Here is a 24130-nt window from a genome sequence, read left to right on the forward strand (position 1 = left end):
ATCTTACTAAAATGTAGCAGGGGACTGGATTGATGAAATGCAATATTTAACTAAAGCAGTTTCTTTCTATGTAAATGAAGTATTAATTAGACAGAAGGCCCTGAAAGAAGGAGTGATAGTTAGCAGCAAGGCTATCAAGTATCTCAGGCAAAACATTACCCCTGCCTGGATAGAAGGAGGCTAAGAGACCCACATCTGTCCCCAGAAGTCTCTCTCAAACTGAGGGCAGGGGCTGGTTTCTTTTTAGGACTGAAAACTGGAGCAAGTAAAACCTCAAAGAAGTCTGGCCTGAAGGTAAGATTTAGAATAAATTCAGAGTCTTTGGGACTCCATGGACTATACAGTCCTAGGAATTCTCCAGGCCAGAATACTGGAGTTGATAGCCTGTCCCCCTCCTCCAGGGGATCTTCCCAACCCAGGGATCGAACCCAGATCTCCCACATTGCAGGCGGATTCTTTACCAGCTGAGCCACAAGGGAAACCACCCAAGACTAAACAGCAATGTTTAACTCTACATTTTTTAAAAGAAACTCCAAAACTCTACATCTTACTTAGTTTTCTGTGGCTTTCCAGTCTTACAAAAACAGATTGAATTTAAATTTTTTTTATTGTATAGAAGTTTGAAGTTATAGAGATTTGATTAGTGACATAAAAAAATGATCTTGAAATTGGAGGTATGCAACTCAAGAAGGCCTAGTGGCCTCTCCAACGCCATGGGGCAGTCCTGGCCACAAGTGGCAGCTGTCCAAATTTTGGGTGACTTGTTGGAAATAAACTGAGTCTAGAGGCGACTTCATAGAGTTTCTCCTTTTGGTGTTAGGCCTGGTAGGTCTCTACTAAAATGTAAATGCTGTGGCCCGATCTATAAATGTTCATCCAAGTTCTATCCATAAGAGTGATATATTATTAACCATTAGCAACTTAGCACAAATTTATTACCCAGATTAATATCTGTCCCCTGGGAGGGGTCTTGGAGCAATGGGACAGAATGTAAGTATGGCTAGGAGGGAGGCAGGATTTTAAGTCTAAAGGGAGAGACCTGGATTGTGTGCTGAATTCGGGGGTCCAGTTAACAAGTACCAGTTGGAGAGAGGAGCAAGAAGCAGAGAGAAAAAGGAATAGAGAAAAAAGAATGCCACAGTGCCGAGAACAAGATTCCTGTCTGCAGCCACCATTTGCATTAATCACATCAGCCTTGTTTAAGAAGAACATCGATTCAGGCCACCACACATAGCTATGCAGGACAAGACCTGCACAAGGATGCAAGTAGGAACTGACATCCAGACAAGTCCCCTGGCCAAGCCCTGAGCCCTGGAGGGACTGCATCTCCCAGGAGTCACAACCTTCTCTAGCTGGTGCAAATACTTTGCAGGGCCAGGCCTACATCCCTATTAATATCACAATATCACATCCTCATCAATAATTTTCAAGCTTTTCACCCATGGAGGGATGAGATACTTGTGTTGATACTTCTAGCAGCACAATCTTCTCCCACCCGGGGAGTGTGACAAGGGACCTCACGGCCTTCCAATGGCAAGAGTGCACCCATACCACCATCCCCTAGTCGCTCTCCTGACACTCAGGTTTATCTGGGAGGTGGCAGAAGGCAGCAGACAGGAGGCTGTGGCCCAGGAAAGAACACCACAGCAGTTATCAATGACAGAGCTACTGGAGCCAAGTGTATACTGGAAACATCATGGACACTGATCTGTTGTCAGGGTGGTCATAGGACAGTGGAGGAAGCTTCCATTTTACTAGACTCCTACTCGATGAAAATGAAAGTGAAACATTTTTATCTGCTCTCTTTTCTGCTATATTATTTACTGAAAACCACCCCATATCCCCGCCCCAGATCCAGGATCAACGGTAGGGAGATCTCTGTGCCCTGTAAGCTATTTCTCTCAATGCTTTCAGGACATTAATTTGCAGGGTTGTTTCTATCATATTTTGACAAAGAGTAAGTAGCCTATTAGCTCATTATTTCTTCAGAGGAGCACTAAGAGGCTCAGGAGAAAATCCTCCTGGCCTTAGAGTATCTTACCTGATAAAGATAACCAGGAAATGCTCATTTGTGTTTTGCCCACACACTTTTCTGTAGCTGAGGCTCACTTTGGACCTGTGGTCATCTGGGGTCCCCCAGGATTGCTGTCACCTCCGGAGAGCTGTGAGCATCCTTGGTGAACCCAGATGGGAGAACAGATTCCAGTCATGAAAGAAGCTTAGGTGATCACCATTGCATTCACTTCCTCGGTTTTTCTTTCAATATTCCAATTAATGACATAATGCAGACACTGAATATAGAGGAAGCAGCCACCTAGGAGATTTCAATCAGAGGCCCCAACTGCCCTTAAGTTCTTCCTCCCAACTGTCCGCACTCACTGCCCAAAATGTTTGCACAGGGTTAAGGGGTCGTCTGTCTCAATGGTCCTGTTAAATGCAAGCCTGCCGCTTTGGAGGGCCAGTACATTGACAGACCCTGTGACAGTCACGCAGCAGGTATTTACCGATGACCTCTTCTGCCTGATCGGGTCGTATGCTAAGCCCTGGGGAGACAGTGCTAACCACATGGACCATGGAGTTGCCCACGTAATCTGCCAGTCTCGTCTATCCAGCTTTTTCATCTTCAGCTTTTGTTACTGCTCCAGGAAGCCTTCTGTGAGCCCCAACTCTGGTTTAAATGAGCCTCTGCTCTTCTCCCATACCAGTCTGCATATCTGCCTATGGCACCCAGCACTGAAAGGGAACTCTCAGTTCTGAGGATTTCAAACAGGGGCAAAGGTGATCGTACATCACAAAATATTTCATTTTCACTTCAGTTGTAAAGGACCAGATAAAACCACTCTAGAAGCATCATTCTTAAGTGCTACTCAAGGGAGGGGGAAATTGATATTCATCACACAAAATATGGAAAAAATAAAATCTACATTGTTCAAAAAGGCAAAAGTGGTTGTGGGTTAATGAATCTGATTTACATCACTAAAACCCATAAAAATAGTTAGTGTGTTCATAAAACACCTCTTGGCTTTTTGTAAGAAACTTTAGGAGGTAATGAAACACCAGACAATGGGAAGTGCTAATTAACTCCGGCAAAGCCATGCAAAGCTTGGCTTTATTGTCTTAATCAGATACATCTGAACACGGCACCGCGGACAGTGCCTCCAGCCTGGGTTCCCGTGTGTGCACTAAGCTGATTCAGTCGTGTCCCACTCTTTCCAACCGTAGGCCTATAGTCCGCCGGGCTCCTCTGTTCATGGGATTCTCCAGGCCAGAATGCTGGGATGGGCTGCCACGCCCTTCTCCAGGGGATCTTCCCAACCCAGGGATTGAACCCGCATCTCTTAATGTCTCCTGCATTGGCAGGCGAGTTCTTTACCACTAGCGTCACCTGGGAAGCCCCCAGGTTCCAATACTGATGGGCAAAAGGACTAGAGCTCTTCCTGCCACCAGACTTGCAGCACAGGTTTCCTTTGTGAGCTTCATAATGTACCCTGTTATGTGTTCCTCACCTTTCTGGGTCACCAGGTAGAATGCTTTCAGTGAATGGATCCTGTTAGGGAGAATTAAGACTGTTAGGGACCCAGACCCATGTTCGAATATTGAAATTAAAAACCAGACCTATAAATCATAGTGAAAGATGTGAAACTAAAGTAGAAGGGAGAAAAATTATCAAATAAGGTAAGAAAAGTTCCTTTATGTCTAGTTTCTCTCATAAAGTATGGAGTCTTGGGGAAATCCACAGAGTTCTAGACTCAGGAAGCCCTTTTAACTCTTTCTCCTCTTTTGCATTTTCTTTTAAATCCATACTAACCTTGGCCTGTGTTCTCAGATTTCCCAAACCCATTAGCCATTCTGTTTTACCATGGTGTTTATTATCATCTTGATCTCTTGATAAAAGTAGAGGCACTTTTCCATCATGGTGAAACATTTGCTAAGTTCTGACAAATACTTTTTGCACATATCCAAGAGGAGCCAATTTTGACTATTATAAAATAAGACTAAGGAGTAATCTTAGTCACAATAATTTTATTATTCATGGTGACCCATTTGATTTCACAAAGTAATTCAAAGGGAGGAAAGGAAATGCACTAATTAATAACTGTCAAAATATATTAAGAGGTATCATGGCAAAAGTAAAGCTATTAGATTAATCTACAGAAAATTTGATTTCTCTGGATTCACCCCTCCAACAATCTTCTGTTCAATATTTCTCTGTTGACAATATCTTATAATGTCTAAGAATTGCTTTAAGATTTTTGAAACAGGAAGATCCTTAGCATATATTAGTACAAAAGATGTACAGACACAAATACTGTAGTTATATATCATAATAAAAGATATAATTCAATGTCCTACAAGACAGCTTGCCTGAAAACATGGAGGAGATGATTTGGGCATGTGTTCAGGGATGGAGCAATTTGGTAGTTAGAAAATAATTTAGGTGCAAGCAATGTGGTCTGCTTTTCCAAACCACAGAGCAAATGTAATTAAAAGGGGGAATGGAAAATATTGTGGTTTTGACTTTTTAAAAGTGGGTATGGACTTTTCCTGACTATAATCTTCTCTTGTTACAAATGTCAGCATAAGGAAGTATGGATGCAAAGAAGATGAAACGATGGCAGACCTGTGCAAACTCTCCCTTTTAACCACCTGGTATGCAGACAAATAGAAAGACAGACATAACTCTAAATGGTAAGGCTGGCAAATTCAGATACTTCATCCCCTTGATAAAAACCCTCTACCAGTCTCCTTTCAGTCTTTTAACTGAACTAACATGTAAGAGAAGAAAGAAGTCAAGAGAAGGAAAATAATGAAACTTCAGGTTAACATAAAAAGAAAAGACGTGTTTCGATAAAACATGGCTATCCCCTCCCTCTTCTGCTGTCAACAAATTGCTGCAAAACTGCCAGAAGAGATATGTGATACAGTGCTAGGGAAAGCACCATGATCTCTATTATATGTTATTCTACTTGGAATTTCTTTCTTCATAAAGTTCCAATTTTACTTGAGATTTTCCAATAAGCACAAGGTCTTGAAAAAATATTTAGGGCAGCATATCGTGGTTGTATTTTACTGTCTAACACCACCAGTGCCATCCTCAGGACTAGAGAGATTGGCCATGTTTCTCTTGTTGAGATCAGGTTCCTCAAGGTGTGATAGTGAAATAGGGTGAGAGCATGAGACCCAAGAAGAGCCTAGTGCCAGCGGCTGGGGGGATAAGGGATAGGCGCTGGCTGAGGGAGCCGGATGGTAAGCTGATGATACAGATATGCAGAGATGCTCTTTGTTTTGAGCTCAGACTGACCATTGCCATCAATTCATATTTCTCCCTGGGAAGCAAGCTGAGAATAAATCCACTCTCTGTCCTACTCAGCGGGCCCCATCTGCTCCACAAGGCATAGGAGATCTTCTCAATGACATTTCACAAGCTGGAGCTGCTCCCCTCCTGGTGCAATAAAGATGCAGTAGAACCATCTCAGACAGAAGGAATAGAATTCAGCATCCACTTAAGGCCAGGCACAGTAGGCGCAGTGCCTAGGCTCACAATATGTTTAGGGGTCCATGAAAATGTTTTCAATTTCTTCTAAAATCAGGAGAATAACAAATCTAGCAATTATGGCATATACCCACCCCCCAAGTTGAAATGGGCATTCAAATAAATACTTGCACACAAAAGTTCATAGTAGCACTATTCACAATAGTAGAAAGGTTAACAACTCAAATGCCCATCAGTGGATGAAAGGCTAAATAAAATCTGGTAAATTGTAGTGAAGGATCCACGTGCCAATGCAGGAGACATAAGAGACCCAGGGTTCCATCCTGGGGTTGGGAAGATCCCCTGGAGAAGGAAATCACAACCCATTCCAGTATTCTTGCCTGGGAAATCTCATGGACAGAGGCGTCTAGCAGGCTACAGTCCATGGGGTTGCAAAAGAGCCAGACACAACTTAGCAACTGAATAACAACAATAAAATCCACACAGTGAAATATTATTCAGCTGTGAAAAAGAATCAAGTTCTGATACATACTACAATATAGTTGAACCCCCCAGAGAATATCCATGGAAAAGAAACTGGACACAAAAGGCCACATATGTATGATTCCACTTACATGAAACATCCACAATAGGTACATCCATGGAGACAGAAAGCTGAAGAGTGGTTCTCAGAGACTAGGAGGAAAGGAACTGCTTAATGGGTACGGGGTTTCTCTTTGTGGCAATGTTTTGGAACTAGACAGAGGAAGTGGCTGAACAACATTGTGACTATATAAAATGCCACTGAATTGGACATTTTTAAATAGTTGTGTTAGGTGATTTTCTTCTTGATAGAAAGCAGAAAAAGAAAAAAATCCAACCTGGATTATATTCATCTTGGTACCAATGTCGTCATCAAATACATGTTTTTTGGTTTTTTGGTTTTTTACTATTTGTGAAGGAGCCTAAAAAGACAAAAGTGCCTAGAACCTGCAAATGTCATAATGCATCCCTGACAGAAGGCATGAGCCTAGAGGCAAGCTGGAAGGAATGTAAGGTATCTAAGGAAGTGAGAGAACGGTTGTGGCTGGAACACCCAGCAAGAGAGGGACAGACGCATCTGAGGAGGCCCAACCAGGTCAGTGCAAAGACTCAGGTTGCTATCTGAAGTGCCAATAAGGAGTTTTAAGGAGAGAGATATATATATTTTTTAATCATTCTGGGATGCTATGTGGAGAGTAGATTAGTAAGGGTTCAAGAAGAGTAGTTAGAGGGAGCCCAAATTAGAGGATATTGCCATAATCCAGGCAAGAATGATGGCCACTTGCCAGGATACTGGCAGAGGAGATGTAGAGAGAGCCATGCCTTTGAGACACCTGGACTATCAACAGAACTGATATAGGGGATGAGGAGGGGGCTGTCCAGGTTAACTTGCACTTTTCTGGCTGGCATAAACATCTAGATACATATGATGATGCTGTTCATTCAGATAAATCCTAAAGGTCCAGGTGCAGGGGCAGCCATTCAGAAATTGAGTTTTGAGCATATAAATTTTGATTCCTGTGAGATTTCCAACAGGGGAACCTAACAGGTAGTTCAATATCTTAGCTACAGCTCAAGTGAGGAGGAGTAGAGACAGAACACTCGGGAGCTGGCCACGTCTGGAGTCAGAAGAAATCCCCAGAATAAATGAGGTCATCCAGTAAAAGAGGATAAAGTGAAAAGAGAGATTGGCTTAGGATCAAGATGTTGAGAAAACCCAACAGTTAAGTGTCAGGTAGAAAAAGAAAAAAAGCCAGCAAAGAAGAGGTGACATAGAAGCTGAAGGAAGCCCAGGAGGGCCACAGATGTCAAGGATGGATGTGAGCGTTTGGTCTCAGGATTTGGTGACATGGAGGTCATTAGTGACCTCTTCAAGAGCATTTTCAGTGGAGTGATGGGGCAGAAACCAGCTGCAAGGGAACAGAGAAGAGTGAGAGGAGGGGAGGTAGAGAGTGTGGACCACTCTTTCAAGAAGCTGACTTCACTCATCCTCACTGCTTGCCCAACCAGCAAGAGAGAAATTAAGGCAGAAGAAACTTGGCCAAAAACAAAGGAGCTAGCAAACTGGTGCTGCCAATTCTTAGAGATCCAGGATAAGCATGTCCAAAGCCCTTCTGCAGTTAGAGGCCCGACTGCGTAGGAGCTTGAGAGAAGCCACCCAGGGATCCTACTAGCTTTATGACTGTTTGCAAAGGAACAGTTTTCTCTGTCCTCACAAAGCCAAACCAAAGAGGAATAAAAGTTTGCAGTTTGTTCCCTATTAGCTCTCTCAAGTTGTGGGGGAAAGCCTCAGGAACAAAGCCTTGGTCTTCTCCCCGTGGCTCAGTGGTGGAGAGTCCACTTGTCAATGCAGGAGACACTGATCAATCCCTGATCCAGGAGGGTCCCACATGCCACCGAGCAAATAAGCCCCTGGGCCACAATAGTGAGCTTGTGCGGAGAGCCCAGGAGCCACAACTCGTGAAGCTCACATGCCCTGGGGACTGTGCGCCACCACGAAAGAAGCCGTCACAATGAGAAGCCTGCGCGTGGCAACTAGAGAGCAGCCCTCGTTTGCCACAACTAGAGAAAAGCGTGCACAGCAATGCAGATCCAGCACAGCCAAAAATAAACAAATAAACACATAAAAATTAAAAAAAACAAAACAAAAAAACAAAGACTCCGGGGGAGAGTCCCAAAAGCCACCTTCAAGTGCTGGTAAAACTCCATACCAGCGCGAGGAAGCTGACTCCTGTGAAAATTCAGTTTCTTTCTGCACAGATGGTTCAGAGCATGCCCAGCACCAAGGCTGAAGGCCAAGTCCCGTCCTATGATTCTCCTGCACAAACCTCCACGCCAGTGACTCTTAACTGCTCACTTCCTTTCTCCAAGCCTCTCCTTCGTCCCAATCTTAAATTCTAGGGCACAAACAATATCTCAAAGCTATCCCTTCATCTCTTGGCAGTTGAGGAAGAAAGCAGCCGGCCGAGAGGTGCCAGACATTACAAGCCCCCTGGCTTTGGGTGGCATTGACACCTACTGCCCCTTCCACCTTGTGTCACCGAGTCATGATTTTACCGAGCAGGGTTGTTAATTCTTCCTTTCATCCACTGTGAAGAGAAAGTTGGTTGAGTGCATTTACTGTTGTCTTGTAGTCTCTAATTTCCACTTCAGGGGTGACTCACTGTCTCCAGTAGTGGAATAAATTTGAAGAGACTCTGGCCAGAAAGACTGCCATAAGCAACTCTTTGCTTCTTCCCGACCCTGAATTTGGCCTATCAAGTAAGCCTTGAGCTTAACAGTAGAGCCTGAGTAAGTCAGCTGTTATGCTCTTTCTTTGAAAGTCATAAAAGTTTTCCTAGGTGCCCTCATGTATATAACCCTGTGCCAAGCAGACAGAGGGCCCACATCAGGCTCTGGCATGCTTGGTGTGTGATGTTCCAGATGTCACATCTGTGGACAGTTAGCGGGGTTATGCTGTAGCTCTTAGAGGATCATGTGTTTAAAAAAAAAACAAAAAACCCAATCTTCCCCTAACTTTGAAATAAAGGGACTACGTTGCTATATTGGAAAAAGTACATGAAACTAGAGAAACCAGATAGAATTTTTTTTTAAGTCAGAAAGGTTATTGTAGTCAGAATGTCATCAGTCTAACTACATCCTTCAGGACAGGAACTATGAATTTATCCTGAGTACCAGGTAGATAGCAGCAGCAGCAATAGGGTTACGTGTGGGAAAGACAAGTATTAGAACAGAAATGCCTCTTACCACCAATTCTAGCCAATATTAAGTTCCTAATGCAACAAGACACTTAAAAAAAGAAAAAAGAGAGAGAGAGTTATCAGAATTGGAATTGAAGAGACAAATCTTTCATTATTTGAGGTCAATGTGACTGTCTCCATAAAAAACATCTTAGGGCATCTATAGGTAAACTATTAGAACTAGCAAAGGAATTATGTGGAATAGCCAGACAAAATCAATTTATAAAGATCAGTAGCATTTGTATAGATCAACACTGATCAATTTAAACAATAACTCCGCAAAAGCCTATTCCCCAGGGGGAAAAAATTACATAGGAATAAATCTAAGAAAAGACATGTTAAGATCTTTCAAAGAGAAAACAGTCACTTATAAAAGGGACATTAAAGTAGACTTGAATAACAAGATAAAGAATGTCCATGGATAGGAACAGTCAGAATAACTCTGAAGGACACATAAGGGGTGGGCAGAGACAAGCCCTCTAAGACATCAAGATGTGACGGCCATGGTATCGATGGTATGGTCTCAGCACAGGACAGGCAGAAAGAAGTCAAGGAATAGACCCATACGCAAATGAAAACTTGATAAATGAGAGGTAGCATTACAATTGTGCTGGGCAAAGCAAGCACAGCACAGCGTTGCGATTAGTGGGGAAATGCTGGGTCATTCAATAACCTGTGCTAAGACAACTGGTAACCCACATGGACGATATTAGGAATTGCATACCAGAAACAATTTCACAGTGGACTGAGCCAAACTGAAAGGCAAAATAATAAAATTTTTAGAGAGAAATATTTTTATGATACCAGCCAGAGAATTTATTGGGAAAGACAAGGAAGCTACAACTAGGGATTCAATAAAACTTTGGTAGAACACTACCATACATAGAAGTCACCATAAACAAAGTTGGAAGATGCAGACTGGGAAAAGATATTATTTTCCCATATATATCTAAACTAATATGTGTCTGGAATATTACTATCATTAAGAATGCTTAAAAATCAATGCAAAATAAAAATCACCAAAAAAGCAAATTGGGAAAAATTCAAATGGATAATTTTCTTCAGAGGAAACATGGGTTAATAATAAAAATATGCTTGTTCAACCTCACCAAAATAGAGAGAAATCGGAATCAAAGTCATGATTTACTTGTCATTCATACAGGGATGGAGATATACATATGCATATATAATACATTTAAGTGGCAACACTAGGGTCTCTTCAAGAAAGGATTACCCCAGTTTGAAGCGGGCTTCTGTAGCTGGTAGGCTGATCTGACTACTTGAATTTGAACAGGAGTAGAAAAGGAGAAAAAATTGGAGAAAACAGGGCAAAGAGGCCGCAGTGCAGCAGACTATACCCCCAGCCTCCCTCTGGGTGAAGCAAACACCCAGCTGGGCCTGAGCCTTCTTTTCAATATTCAATCCAAGAGGGTTGTGTACTGTGCGAAGAGATGCCTACAGTGAGAGGCCGTGGGGAGTGCCGTACCAAGGCAGGGGTTGAATGAGAGCTAAAAGCTGGAACCAGTGAGGAAAACATGCATTATTTCTGCTATAACTAACATTATGTTTGGTGATGCCTATTAGTGCTCATATCTTTATAAATACATGACTGTTTTTCTGATTCCCTTTTAACTTCTTACACCTGCTTGTTTTACCCCCAGATGGATTTTAAAGCACTCTGTCAGACTGCAAAATAAAATTGCATTGTTTTTTTCAATTGGAAAGAAATATCTGCTGAGGCCAAGGATTTGGAAAGAGTATAGGGAAATGTGAACTCCTAACCACTGCTATGAGGAATGGACTTTGGCATGTACAGTGGAGATCAATTTGGCAGTATCTGGCAAATTTGAAGATAATAATATCTTACTGGCCAGTGACTGAACTTGTAGATACATATCTAAGAGAAACACTCACACACATGCACAAGGAAACATATCAAGTATTTCATTGCAGCATCGTTTATAATAGACAAATATTGGAAACAACTGAAATGTGCATCAACAAGAAAATTGACAAACTCTGATATACTTAATGAACTATACAGCATTTAAAATGAGTAATTTAGAGAAACATGTAACACAAGTACATCTCAAAAACATGAGTGGAGAAAAAAACAAGTCCCTGAAGGTTACGTACAGTAAAATATCATTTCATATAAAGTTTCAAAAACATAAAAATCACCCTATATATGCACACATACAGTAAGCATTTAAAATCATTCATGGTATCATTCTGGCCAACATCAAATTCAGAGCAGCAGTTACCCCTGGGGGTGAAGAGAGAGACGGAATGATATAGGACTACACAGATTTCAACTATAGCTATAATCGTTTCTCTTTAAAAGAAACAAGCAACTATGTGTAAAATGATTAAAACTGTGAACGCTGGATACTGGATACACAGGTTACTTGTTATATGGTTTTCCATATTTTTTCTATAGTTGAAATGCTTCACCAAAAAGGCACAATGTAAATACTAGCAATTTTGTCAATGTTTGCTGACAACTAAGTGGATCTAAGTGAATGAACAAATTAATGTACAAGATGGGGATAATTATTTCCAAGTGTAGGAAGATTATTGATTTCTCTAAGGCTAACATTTACTAATACTTAACTATGTGCCAGGCACTGTGGGAAGTGGTTTTCATGCATTAACTTATTTAATGTCCTCCATTATCCTTATGAAGATGATACTACTATTACCTCCACTTTATATTCTAAAAAACTGAGGCCAAGGGTGGAAAGGTAGAGTCCCTGGTCACATAGTTAGTAAGCAGCAGAGCCAGGACATAAACCCACATGTGCCCAAGTCCAAAATCTCTGCACTCTATTATACTGTGCAAGTTTTCACCTTCACTAAATGATTCAAGATGAAAAAGCTACACAAAGTTATCAACAGTAAAAATGGGAAAGATGCAAATAACTAACAATTTTTAAAGGATCTGCATGTGAGGAAGCTAAATGAGTAAACACAATTAAAAGCGAATCAAACTGCACCTGAGTCCAAAGACATAACGAAAATATAGACCATGTGGTGAGAGATGCTAAACAGAAAAGTTAATGTTGGCAAAAAGTCAGTGATCCTTAAGACCAAAAACAGACACAACAAAGATACAGTCCTTTGATAAGAGTCCTCAGATTGCAGATGGACTTCTAGGCCTTTTCATCCGTTGTCGTGGGCACATCTTATTAGCTCTTCAAGACTCACCCTTTCTGACTCATTCAGGCTCTACACTGAGTTCTTCCTTGTCTAAATCTGACTGGTCTGGCACTAACCATGACTTTTTGTTGGTATTTTCTACAGCACCGAGTCATCAACTATTTCAAGCAGTGTGTTTTAAGTAGAAATTGTATCTCAAGATGTTTTAGTTGGCACTATTTGGAAACCAGTAACAGCCTCTCAAGTTTAAGAAATACCTAAGGTAAAAGTGAGGTCTCTGGAAGGTTTTGAGATTATCTCATGAGAACCCAGGAGCAGGAAATGAACAGGCATAAAAAATTGGAATAAAAGCACAAAGTATCAGGAATCAAGGCAGCTGTTCTCTTCATCTTTTTCTTCTGGTATTGTACGGTCTCTCATCTTTTATTCCTTCTGCTTCACATGTAGGTTCCAAATGCAACTTCCCAAGACATTCGTTTTCCATTTCAAACTCTTGGGAGAAAACATCTAGTTGGCTCAAATTTGACCAGATATCCACTCCTCATCCAATCATCTAAACAGCTCGCCCCTGAAGGTGGCAAAAAGTAGTATTCAGAAAATGGGACCTAAGTTGGGCAGATATCCTAAGAGCTATACCCTATTTTTGGAGAAATAATTTGTGCTTCATTCTTAGTCCTTTCTGATGACGCAGTCACTTCAGACACATTGTTCACTATCAAATTAGATTCTACAGCTCTCTTCAGATCTTGGCACTGAAAACTCCCCCTCACTCTCAAGATGAGAATCAGTGCATGAGCCACGTTTAAATGATGGACACCCCTTCACTTTTCTGTAGAAAAGTGAAATCTTCAGAGTTAAAGAACAGACGTCTGGGGGATGCAGGGAGGAGACAGCATTTATTCTCTGCTTCCACTTTAACCCTCCCGACAATCCTACGGATACTATTGTTATCCCCTTTTTATGGGTGATGAAAATTAGATGTTAAAGGCAAGAAACCTACCCAATATCACATCTAATATGCAGCTTAATAAGGACTTAGGAGAGGCAATGTTGTTAAACAGCTGGGTGGTGGGGAAGAGGAAAGCCAAAAGAAATGGAAGACTTCTTTTTCAGTTTATCGTGTATCTTAAATTTATAATAAAATGGTATAAATGTTACATATCATCAAATCATGCAGTTTCTTCTAAATTTCAACTCCAATTTTGATATGCATTTTTCAAGGCAAATAAGTTATCTCTGAGTAGCTCAGAGGCTAAATTCCTTTATACTCTTTATTTTCTTAGTATTTATCAGTGTCACTTTATATAATCGGAACTTTTTCAACTATTTTGTTAATCCTGACTGAGGTGTATGTCTGCCCACCTTTCTTCTCTTCACCACTAAACTTATGAATAGCCTATGCGTGTTGTCTCCATAAGCCTCTTTTCCTGTGTCATCTTTGACCCAAATTACTCTCAACTACTAACCAAGATCAGTTGACAACTCATTGCCAGGCCAAAATCTTTTCATCTGACTGAACCTCTCGACTGCCTTTGTTGTCACCATCTTGACACTCAGTTTCTATGTCAGCCTCCTTGACAACTCTTCTTCCTCCACCAATTCCACAAGTGTGGCCATTTTCCAAGGTTCAGGGCCCAGTTCAAACAGATCGCCAATGTAGAGTTCATATTGTTTAAACATTAGCCTACAATGAATTAAATGCAGATTTTCTAAGAAGGCCTGTGATCCCATAAACATTAGGAATCACCAGCAAAGATTAAACTCTGAACTCCTCAATGTGACAGCCCCTCCTCCAATATACCCCCAAGCTATCTCTCACAATTCCCCGTCATCCAAAGCAAATCGAGTTGAGCCATTTCCTCTGCCTGAATTTTTCAGACTTCTCCATGCAGAATTCTCCCTCTAGTTTATAGAGCACTTTGTATCTGCCACTAGCACATATTCACAATATATATGATTATATACAAATCTGTCTGAACAAGACAAGGGGGCAAACCAGTATTATCTGTCTCCCAACACAAAAAAGATGATTTTACTAAATATGTTCCCTGGTGGCTCAGACGGTAAAGCGTCTGTCTACAATGTGGGAGACCTGGGTCTGATCCCTGGGTCAGGAAGATTCCCTGGAGAAGGAAATGGCAACCCACTCCAGTACTCTTGCCTAGAAAATCCCATGGACGGAGAAGCCTGGTGTCCATGGGGTCGCAAAGAGTTGAACATGACTGAGCGAATTCACTAAATATCAAATTTTGTTTCCAAGGTATCAACCAATTTTGTTTTGTACTGATTATCGGACTATAAAAGACTTACTTCTTACTCACTCATGGCAAAAAGTTTTAAAAATACTATGTAGTGAAACAAATTGTTCTTACATTGAAAACAATTATCTACTTAATTAAAACTGAAAACCAAACTGCCTACTAGTAGGGTAGCATGACCAACACATATATTTTAAAACCAAATGTTAGTAATAATCTCACATTTTAAACAATACTGAGTGAAATTTTTGATAAGACAAATTTTCAAGTAATAGGATCCTAACTACAATTAAGATACAAGGGGACACTTGTTCTACTTAAGATTCTAACTCAGGAGTGTTTATCAGAGCTACTTGATGAGTTGTTAAAAATATAGTTGACCCTTGAACATGGGGGTTAATCATGTTACTTACAATTGGCCCTCTCTATGACTGATTTGTAATGTGTGGACTCGACCAACCAGACTGTACTGTAATATTTACAACTGAAAAATAGCCATGTATAAGCAGACCCTTGCAGTTCAAACCCACCACCATTCAATGGTCATGTGTATGTATGTACTCTCCAACTCCAGATATGTAGATTTAGGTCAGGGATGAAGTTAGGTCTGTGGATTGTTAAATACTCCCAGCATTTTCTGATGAATACTATTTTCTATGAAATATGTTTGACATGCCTTCACCTTAAATGTATTTTTACTACTTAGAATGTGTTTTCACTATTCTGAAATAATTTAAGCATCTTCAATATTTTGCCTAAAGTTACTTACAGGGCACCTGACTTTTTGCAATTGAGGTACTTTTCTAAAGCTTTATGTTCTTTAAGTTAAGTGAATTACTTCTCAAAGTCATTAAGTATCAATCTACAGAAAATAAAATTTTCTCAAGTGATATTTTCTTTAAATTGAGGTATAGTGTATAGACACCTAGTCCACTAAATGAGTATATTCTGATAAATAGGGATTATCTGTATGTAAATATACTGAGTATGTACTAACTCCAGCCTTGACAAAAACAAAGCAATTGCTAAAAACACCTATTGAAGAACAAACTTACACTAAAACCTTACACCCAAACATAATACTAATAGGTTTTATTTAACTAGGAAAAAATTACTTTAGGGTAATTCTTCAAATATTAAGTTTCTAGAGTGTATTAAACATTTTTTCTATTAAAAAAACAGAAATATTTAAAGTCACCTTGGCTGAGGTTGAATACTAACTTTCATTTCTTTGTTAGGCAAACACCCAAAACTTACTGGTATATTCCAGGCAGGTTCTCAAAAAAAATCTAAAAATTTATTTAAATAATTTTTAAGACTGCTTACATTGAATTCATGCTCTAAGAAGTGATAAATTTTGCTTGGAAACTCAGACTGAAAACTCTCTAAACTTATTGTAAATTTTCAGTGTTAAAAACAGCCCCAGAAACTAACACAACATTGTAAATTACCCTCCAATTAAAAAAAAAAAAAAAGAAAAAAAACCAACAACAACAACAGCTCTACCATCACCCTAAAAGTTTTTTAATCTCCTGATTTAATGGGTGTTTTTCTCAAGTGAGCAACCTTCTCACATAATCCTCTTCATACACTCAACATAATTTTTTAAATTCTAAAAATTATTTAAAGGAGTTTAAAGATTCAAATTCTAACCATGTAACACCAAAATAAATGTACATTCATTAATTACCACTATTCCAAGTAATATTATTCCGCATCACAAGCTTAAGTCTCACATTTAGAAAAACTTTTGTTTTTATGTATATCTAGTGTTGTCCTAAGCACTCAAAAATATTAGTATTACTGACAGTATCAGATTGGGCCTGGAAAACAGACAATGGAGATCTTTAACCCTACTCTATACATGTAGAAAGTAACTGGATATTTTATTTTAAAATATATAAAATATTCACATTAATATCCTGTTTATTTTTCCTTCCCTCTTACCCTGCCTTTATGATTAAATATATATAAATTAAAAAACCTTTTCAAATAACTCTTGTCATGGTTACCAAAGCTGTTGTATGTTATCATTTTTAAGAATCAAGTAAACTCAAATTTTTGATAAATCAAAACATTCTGCATTGCTTTAAGAAGGGAAACAAAAAACAAGGTTTGCAAAATGGATTGATAAAATTCCTATGAATCAATGTGGGCTAAGAGTTAAAAGATTTTTCTCAGAAGTTCTATTTAATAAGCTTATTCTTAGATGAAAAAAATAGTGATCTCCAGGAGCCTCTACTCTTCCCTTCTTAAGTAAATATATATGTCTACAATAATTTCAGTGTGTCTGAAATCAAGAATCTGCAAATAAAATGCTAAGAAAAATAAACCACACCAATTTTCTCACCCCATACCACTGCAATTATTTTAAACGCACAGGAATACAACAAACTCAAAAGAAAAAAAATAGTGTTTTATTAACTACCACACTGTTATAATACACTTTAAACGTACAATAAGGTAGCCTTTAAATTTGAGGTGGTCTTAAGAATAACAAATGAACAGAATTCCAAATTTTTGAAATAGGTGAACTGCTGCAGTTATAGGTATACATTTAAGAAAATTGTATAGCTCTTACAAGACCAGCAATGAAACTTTATTTTGTACATTTTTAATAATTGAAAATATAAACAATAATTAAAAAATAAAAAGAAAATACAGCATAATAAAAAACATACATTTCTCAATTAAATGTACTGGATACATATAAATTTTAAGGGAAAAAGCAAAAAAAGGAAAATGGTTTATATTTAAGTGCAGACTGACTACCTAGACCAAAAAAAAAAAAAGACTTAAAAAAATATCATAAAACCTCTAGTTCTCTATGACTAATATCCATATGGTTGGAGTATCGTCACTATGGAAGTGATTTTGTTATGTTTGCATATGTTATACTTTACTGGTAATTTACATGATGGCTTTTAAGGCCCTGGCAGACATGTGGTTTTTGGAAACAAGATTGGATTAAAAAAAAAAAAAAAAATCACTGCTAAGACGCAATAAACCTTATTTTTTTGGTCCTCCAATATTCAAGAAAAGGGATAATTCACTATAACATTTTCTTACCACCCAAATGCCTCAACCTATACATTTTAAACCTTTTTAAACATTGGTTATATTGCCCAACTTCGTTATTGAAAGGATATTAACAAGACATTATTTTGGCAAATTAAATCTTAAACATGGCTTTTCAACAGGATTTAAAAGGTGACTATCCCTAGAGTTCCATGTTAAAATGTATTTTTCAAAATCTTACAAGAGTAATGCTTAAAATATTGTACATAGTTAACCTAATTAAAATAATTAGCTTCAAAATGACAAATTGATAAGCTAAGTAAAGCCTACACTATGTAACATTTGCTTGGAAACTTGATTTGTCAGTTATGCATAATAAAAATTCCAGTCATCAAGAAAATTACAAAAATTTTTTTTATCATAACATGATTTCTTTCACCCACCAACTTTTTTATCTTACAATAGATAAATACCAACATGTTCTCATTTTTACACTAAACCACACAGGATTGGTGCATTTGGTTAGACTACCATTCGCATTGTTAAATTCAATTTTCTCTTTATATAACTTGGTAAAATTTCATTTCTTCTAGATTCCAAAAGTACCTACAAAACCCATGCAATTTTACCATTTTTAATATACTATGGAATATCATACAAAGTAAGGCATTTCAGTGTCATGTATAACCAAGTTACTGTCAATCCAAAAATTTTTGCACATCAATAAAAAGATATCTAAGAACTTAGGAACAATATTCTTCTCACTACTGTATAAAAATAACCACAATGAATAAGTATTTGTGTAATATTTACTCCATTGTCTCATTTCCAGAAACTGTGACAAGCTGTAAAGGTATTTCAGTGTTGGTAAGGATATCTTGATTGCTGGTGGTGGAAGTATTAACAGTTCCTATCCCTGAAACAGAACCTTGTTGAATATTTGCAAGGATAAGTGTTGTTCCTCCTGCAGTAATCAAAGTATCATCTCGTGCAGCTTCCACAGATGCCAGCACTGTACTGCTAGAGTGGATACCTTTTTTATTCTGATGTGTTTTAATATGTTTGGCAAGGTGATCACTTCTCATAAAGCGTTTTGAACATTCTGGACAAACAAACTTCTTCTCACCTGTTAAAGAAATTGAGTTACTTAGTTTTTTAAATTCAAAATTAATAGACTCATTCTCTGAGAAAGAAAATAAGTCAAGACTGACAGTTTCAGGGACAGGGAGCAGAATTCAATTAGAATTGTATTCAATTTATGAGCTGTCCCTGCAATATATTTTCTTCAAAATAAATTTATCATCTTTATTTTTGGATGAAAAGCAATCTTCAAACTTATTAAACTATACACTGATATCAAATAAGAATCTGATACCTCAACTATGCCAAGTTTGTTTTGAAACATCTGTTACAAGATACCAGCTTAAAAATGATGACCTGTAACATATATATTCTTTAAAGAAAACTACAGTTTTAAGCTATACTTCAGATATTATTAACATGTCAGATCCTGATATTTAACCTTCCAACTCATAAATGCAAATTCAAGTAAATACACAAAGTACTTCAAGATTAAAGCCAAGACACAAGTTTGAAGTCTAATAAAGACTGGGTAGTCCCAAGAACTGGAGATGGTTACCTGATCTGATTTCACTTGGAATAATCAAAAGCAAGCTTAATACATCATGATGTTAAAGTTAATAAGACTCTGACACATAAATTTATTTTTCAGCATGAATAAAAAACATTTTTAAAAGTATTTTAAAACTACATTTTTTAAACACAAAGGACAGACAAAACTTCTATTATGCTGAAGACCCACTATGTGGGAGGATTACTAGAAGGTAAGGCAAAAGGCCAAACTAAAAGGAATACAGAGAGAACTCACACAATAAACAAATCCAATACTTTCTTATTTTCTTCAAAATGTCTTGCCTATCTCATTTCAGCAACTCCCCTCTCAGCAGGCCCTCATCAGACCTCAGGCCTGAACTATTACAGTGACGTGCCAGGCTTTCCCTCTAATCCAACAAATCAATGCCAGAAAATCTCCCTTAAATACCAAATTTTATTAGAGCTACAAAAATTTACCATTGCACTAAGTGGTATGGGGATGTAAGAGTAATTTGTAGATAACTAAATACTTCAAGGTCTCCACTACTTAACTTCTCTAACATGGCTCAATCCTACATAAAAGAAATGTATTAACAGAATCTCATCTTCACTCATGACAAATGGAGCTCTCACTTCTTCTATTTGCATACTATTCTATTCTTCCAGGAAGGTTATTTCCCAAAGTTTCCCTTGAAACATTAGTTCTGAGAGATGCTCAATGACAAAATGGCACAATGAGAGGCTGCCACTACCTCCCCTACCTGAAGATGTAGAGTGCCCATTAACATATTACTAAAGGTGCTCCTTGAAGGTACTTGTATAGTGAACCTCTTTAACACAGTGTTTCCTACACTTTGATCATAGACCTTTCTTCCCTTCTACACGGCATCTTTTCATAGCCTGCTGATTACATTCCACTGAGGAAAATTCTAGTATAGGCCCATCTTAAGGTCTTAATGCCCCAAAATGCCTTACTAGCCCAGTGATAATGATCTCTGCCTCTGGGCATACTTTACCTACTTTTTTATATTGTCAGTTGCAGTTTCAAACAGGTTAATAAGTTCACCTGTCTAACTACCTGATGAGACAGAAAGTAAAACAAGTAGAGCATAAAATACACTGCTACATATTTCATGGGTTACTTTATATATTTAGATCTAAGAGATTTCAAAGTTTCACCATAATTCTTCCTTCTAAGCTCTCTAGGCTTTGTAAATACATTATATATTTATCAATTCTTCAAATGTTGAGCACAGACTGATGATGATCTTGATCATTATATAGTAGTAAGAGAAAACTATTTGTGTATGTTATATTAAGTTAGAATTCAACTTGGGTCATTCTTAGGTCCATTTCATAAACGACCATACAAACACTATGTAAACACAATTAAATGAAAATCCTGACATCAAAGATGCCATGGTTATTACTCCTCAAAGAAAATAGTTTTCTACTTATTTCACATATATTAAAACATGAGATCATCAGAGGAAAAGGAATTATTATCACAGTGTTAAGGATGAAGAAAATAATGATCAAGAGTAAAAGCATACAACTAATTTAGAACATGGACATAATTAACAATGATAAGATAAACGTGACTTAAGACACTGAATAAAATGAAAACAAAACAGAAAACTGACTGAAAAAGAAAACACTAACCAAAGTCTGCATAAGATAAAACATTATTTTATAAGGTAAGCCATACGGCTTGTTTAGAATTAAGTGTTTTTAACTTGATGTTGAAGATAGAAATGTGATGTAAACAAATATTTTAAAAGATTCAGTTCAGTAAGCTATGCTTAAAAAAAATTCAAGGTAGTATGCAGTCCTATAATTAATTTTTGTCTGTTAAAAGTAAAGATTAGTAACCTGTATGTGTTCTTCTGTGCCTCTGTAATTCATCACTTCGAGTAAATCTTTTACCACAGAACATCCAGTTACAAATAAATGGGCGCTCCCCAGAATGCCAACGAAGATGAGCTCTCAGATGTGAGGTCTTCCCATAGACTTTACCACATCCTGGTATATGACAAATGTGTTGCTTCTTTTTCCCAAGATTGGTACCTCTAAAAAACACACACAGAATAATATATACTTAAATGAAAATATTCAAACAGGCAATACCACTCATCATATTCAACATGCTGAATTTCAAATAGAAGACATTATCACCATGCGGTCAATCAGAAACCAAAACCATTTAAAGTCAATTTAAATAAGAATTTGGAAGTTTTATATGTTCTTTTACTCCACAACTAATGTGAATGCTGTCCAAATGTAAGTATGTTCAAGAAATATATAATTTAAAAGGACATTTCATACATAGAGTGTATAATAAAGCTATTTATTATCTTGTCAGAACCATTCACAAATTCTATGCATAGACCCAATTCAATTAAATTAGCTGAACAGGAAAACTAAATGGTCTATTCAAAGTCACGATGTCAGCTAATTTAAAAAGTAAATAAATCAACAAAAGATGCATTAACTCATCACAGGTACAATTAATTAGGTGCCTTAATCAGGCTTTAAATTAATATGATATATGCATTACTTATTCACATATTTGTATGGCCACACCCTGAATATACACTGACTTACAGAAAACCAGAGGAAAAAAATCTAGACAAAGCTATCATCTTAGATCCCTAAATTGTATGAAATTAACTTACAGTTAAAATTCCCTTACTAATAACCATGCAGATACCCCAAATTATAAATCAGAGACATAAATAAAATGCAGTTTCTCCACACTGCAAAGTTTTATATCTGTTACATTTCAGTACTTGATACCAAGAACAAGGCTTAGGAGATATGCACTTAGATGGGTGAACACAGGTATCTTAGCTTAAGCAAGAAGGAAACTTTTTTGATTCCAGAAATGCTATTCAAATTGTATTAAGTACTACACAAAATGTTATTACTCAACCTCGACAACAACAAAAAAGGCCAGTTACTGAATAAAGACAAATAAATGAGTTTATATTTTTAAAAATGACATTTTAGACTCATCAATTGTCGAAATTTTATTACACAAACTTCGCAGTTTCTCCGAGATTAAAAAAGATACATTTAAGACCCCCACCCCTCCTCCCACAATCTCAGTCTAGGTATACAGCCTGTAAACCGTCCATAAGCCTGCAAATCCTCCTGTATATAATATACCTATTGTTTCTCAAATTTTACTGGAAAAATGCATATTTCCCCACATTTATATTTAATGTACTCACACTCAGTAGCATGTGAAATTGCCATAGGACAAACAGTGCTAAACGGTGCAGTGCTGGCTGTTAGGTGCCATAGGTGTTCTGAACAGGGAGACATCAATGTGGGTTCCAGTAGTTAGAGAAGGCTTCGTGGAGAAGGTGGGTAGGATTTAGATAGAAAGGAGGGAAGGCATTCCAGGCAGAGGAATAGCATAAGTAAAGACAAGGAGGAGTCATGCTGTTGTCTCAAGGGCAAGGATGTCATAATCTAACACAATTCTAGCTTCAGCTCCAGTCCACCCCCAATTTCTACAACTCTCTTCGAAGAGCTGAGTTGAGTGAAATAGGTTTTGCTGGCTCACCTGCAATGCCAAAGTCTTAACCAAAGCCAACAGTATTTCTTTAGTTTAAGCTCTTTTAAATTTATTTTTGAATGACCCTAAGAAAAAGAGCAATGTCTGTGGCTATTGGTGTATAAACCGATTTTACATATTGTGTTCACCATAGCAATTTCACAGAGAACCCGATTCAGTTGATTCTATACTCGTAACTTCCTGCCTCTTCTAAGCCTACCACTCAGGTGAATCAGTGTCTTTTATAAATTCTAAAGCGCTACTGCACTAACTCTGCAAAACTCAGCCTGAGAGCAGGAACAACACACAAGACTAAAATAAACTACTGCGACAAGTGAGTTTTCAAAGAACCAAAATGCCAGGAAAGATATTTTTTCATCAACTGAATTATAAGGAAACAAGACATATTTATTGTCTGAAAATGAGACAGGCATATAAGAAAGAAAAAAAATGAAGACAAGGCACACAAAAATATACAATATAAGGGAAAAGCCCAATACCCACGTTCAAGTTTCTATTTAAAGAAAAATTTCACTCAAGATATAGATATGCTAGATATGGACTTATGGCATGTGATATGAAGAAAAAGAACTTAAGTAAATTTCTTAACAACCTTTAAGTAATAAAAGATTACCATTAAGTTTTCTTCTTGATTTGTATATTTACACCACTATACCTATTACATGACCTAAAAAAAATCTAACAATTTTAAGTTCATGTTCTTGACTTCTTAAACTCACAGAATTTTAATAATGCAGACAGACCAATACAATGAAGCAAGCTCAACTCTGAGTGGAAGGATTAAGAAAAGTAAACTGAGGCTTTTGCGTGGGACAGGAGAAACAAAACACAAACTGAAATGCTGACAGAAAAAATAACAGATTTTACAAAATAACTTATTTTTTAAAAAATGAGTTGAGGTCTAATTCACACAAAACCTATATAACAATAATGTCCTTAGAATTTATTTTACTATTGTCTCTTCTACCAGAGTATAGAGTTTCTGAGGGCTGGTTCTGCTTAATAAATATTAGCTAAATGCCCAAATGAATATAATTTTTAAATATTTAATTATATTTTACAACTTGGTCAAAAAGATAAAACAAAATTTAGGTCTTTACAGATGCCACTTTACACACACTCTTATATTCTTTTAAAGAATATTGCTGAAAGAAAAAGGCCAATATTCTAAAATGCTTAAAATGCCAACTATCTCACCTTTGCGGAATGGGATTTACTATATGTTATGCTTCTATTAACTGGA

The 24130-nt window shown here is 37.6% G+C and overlaps 1 protein-coding gene across 1 annotated transcript in view; it reads right to left on the reverse strand.

The window, feature by feature from the left end:
• Positions 1-17067: 17067 nt before the first annotated feature.
• The window catches only part of SP3 (Sp3 transcription factor), a 55539-nt gene continuing 48476 nt past the window's right edge, over positions 17068-24130 (reverse strand). Inside the window, exons 6-7 of the mRNA XM_065931778.1 lie at positions 21177-21373; positions 17068-18816 (exon numbers count right to left, since the gene is read on the reverse strand). Coding sequence (XP_065787850.1) covers positions 18500-18816; positions 21177-21373 — 514 coding nt within the window. The 3' untranslated portion in view covers positions 17068-18499. The remainder of the gene's footprint in view (positions 18817-21176; positions 21374-24130) is intronic.

This window comes from Muntiacus reevesi, chromosome 3, assembly GCF_963930625.1.
Source record: "Muntiacus reevesi chromosome 3, mMunRee1.1, whole genome shotgun sequence".
In the NCBI taxonomy this organism is placed as follows: domain Eukaryota; kingdom Metazoa; phylum Chordata; class Mammalia; order Artiodactyla; family Cervidae; genus Muntiacus; species Muntiacus reevesi.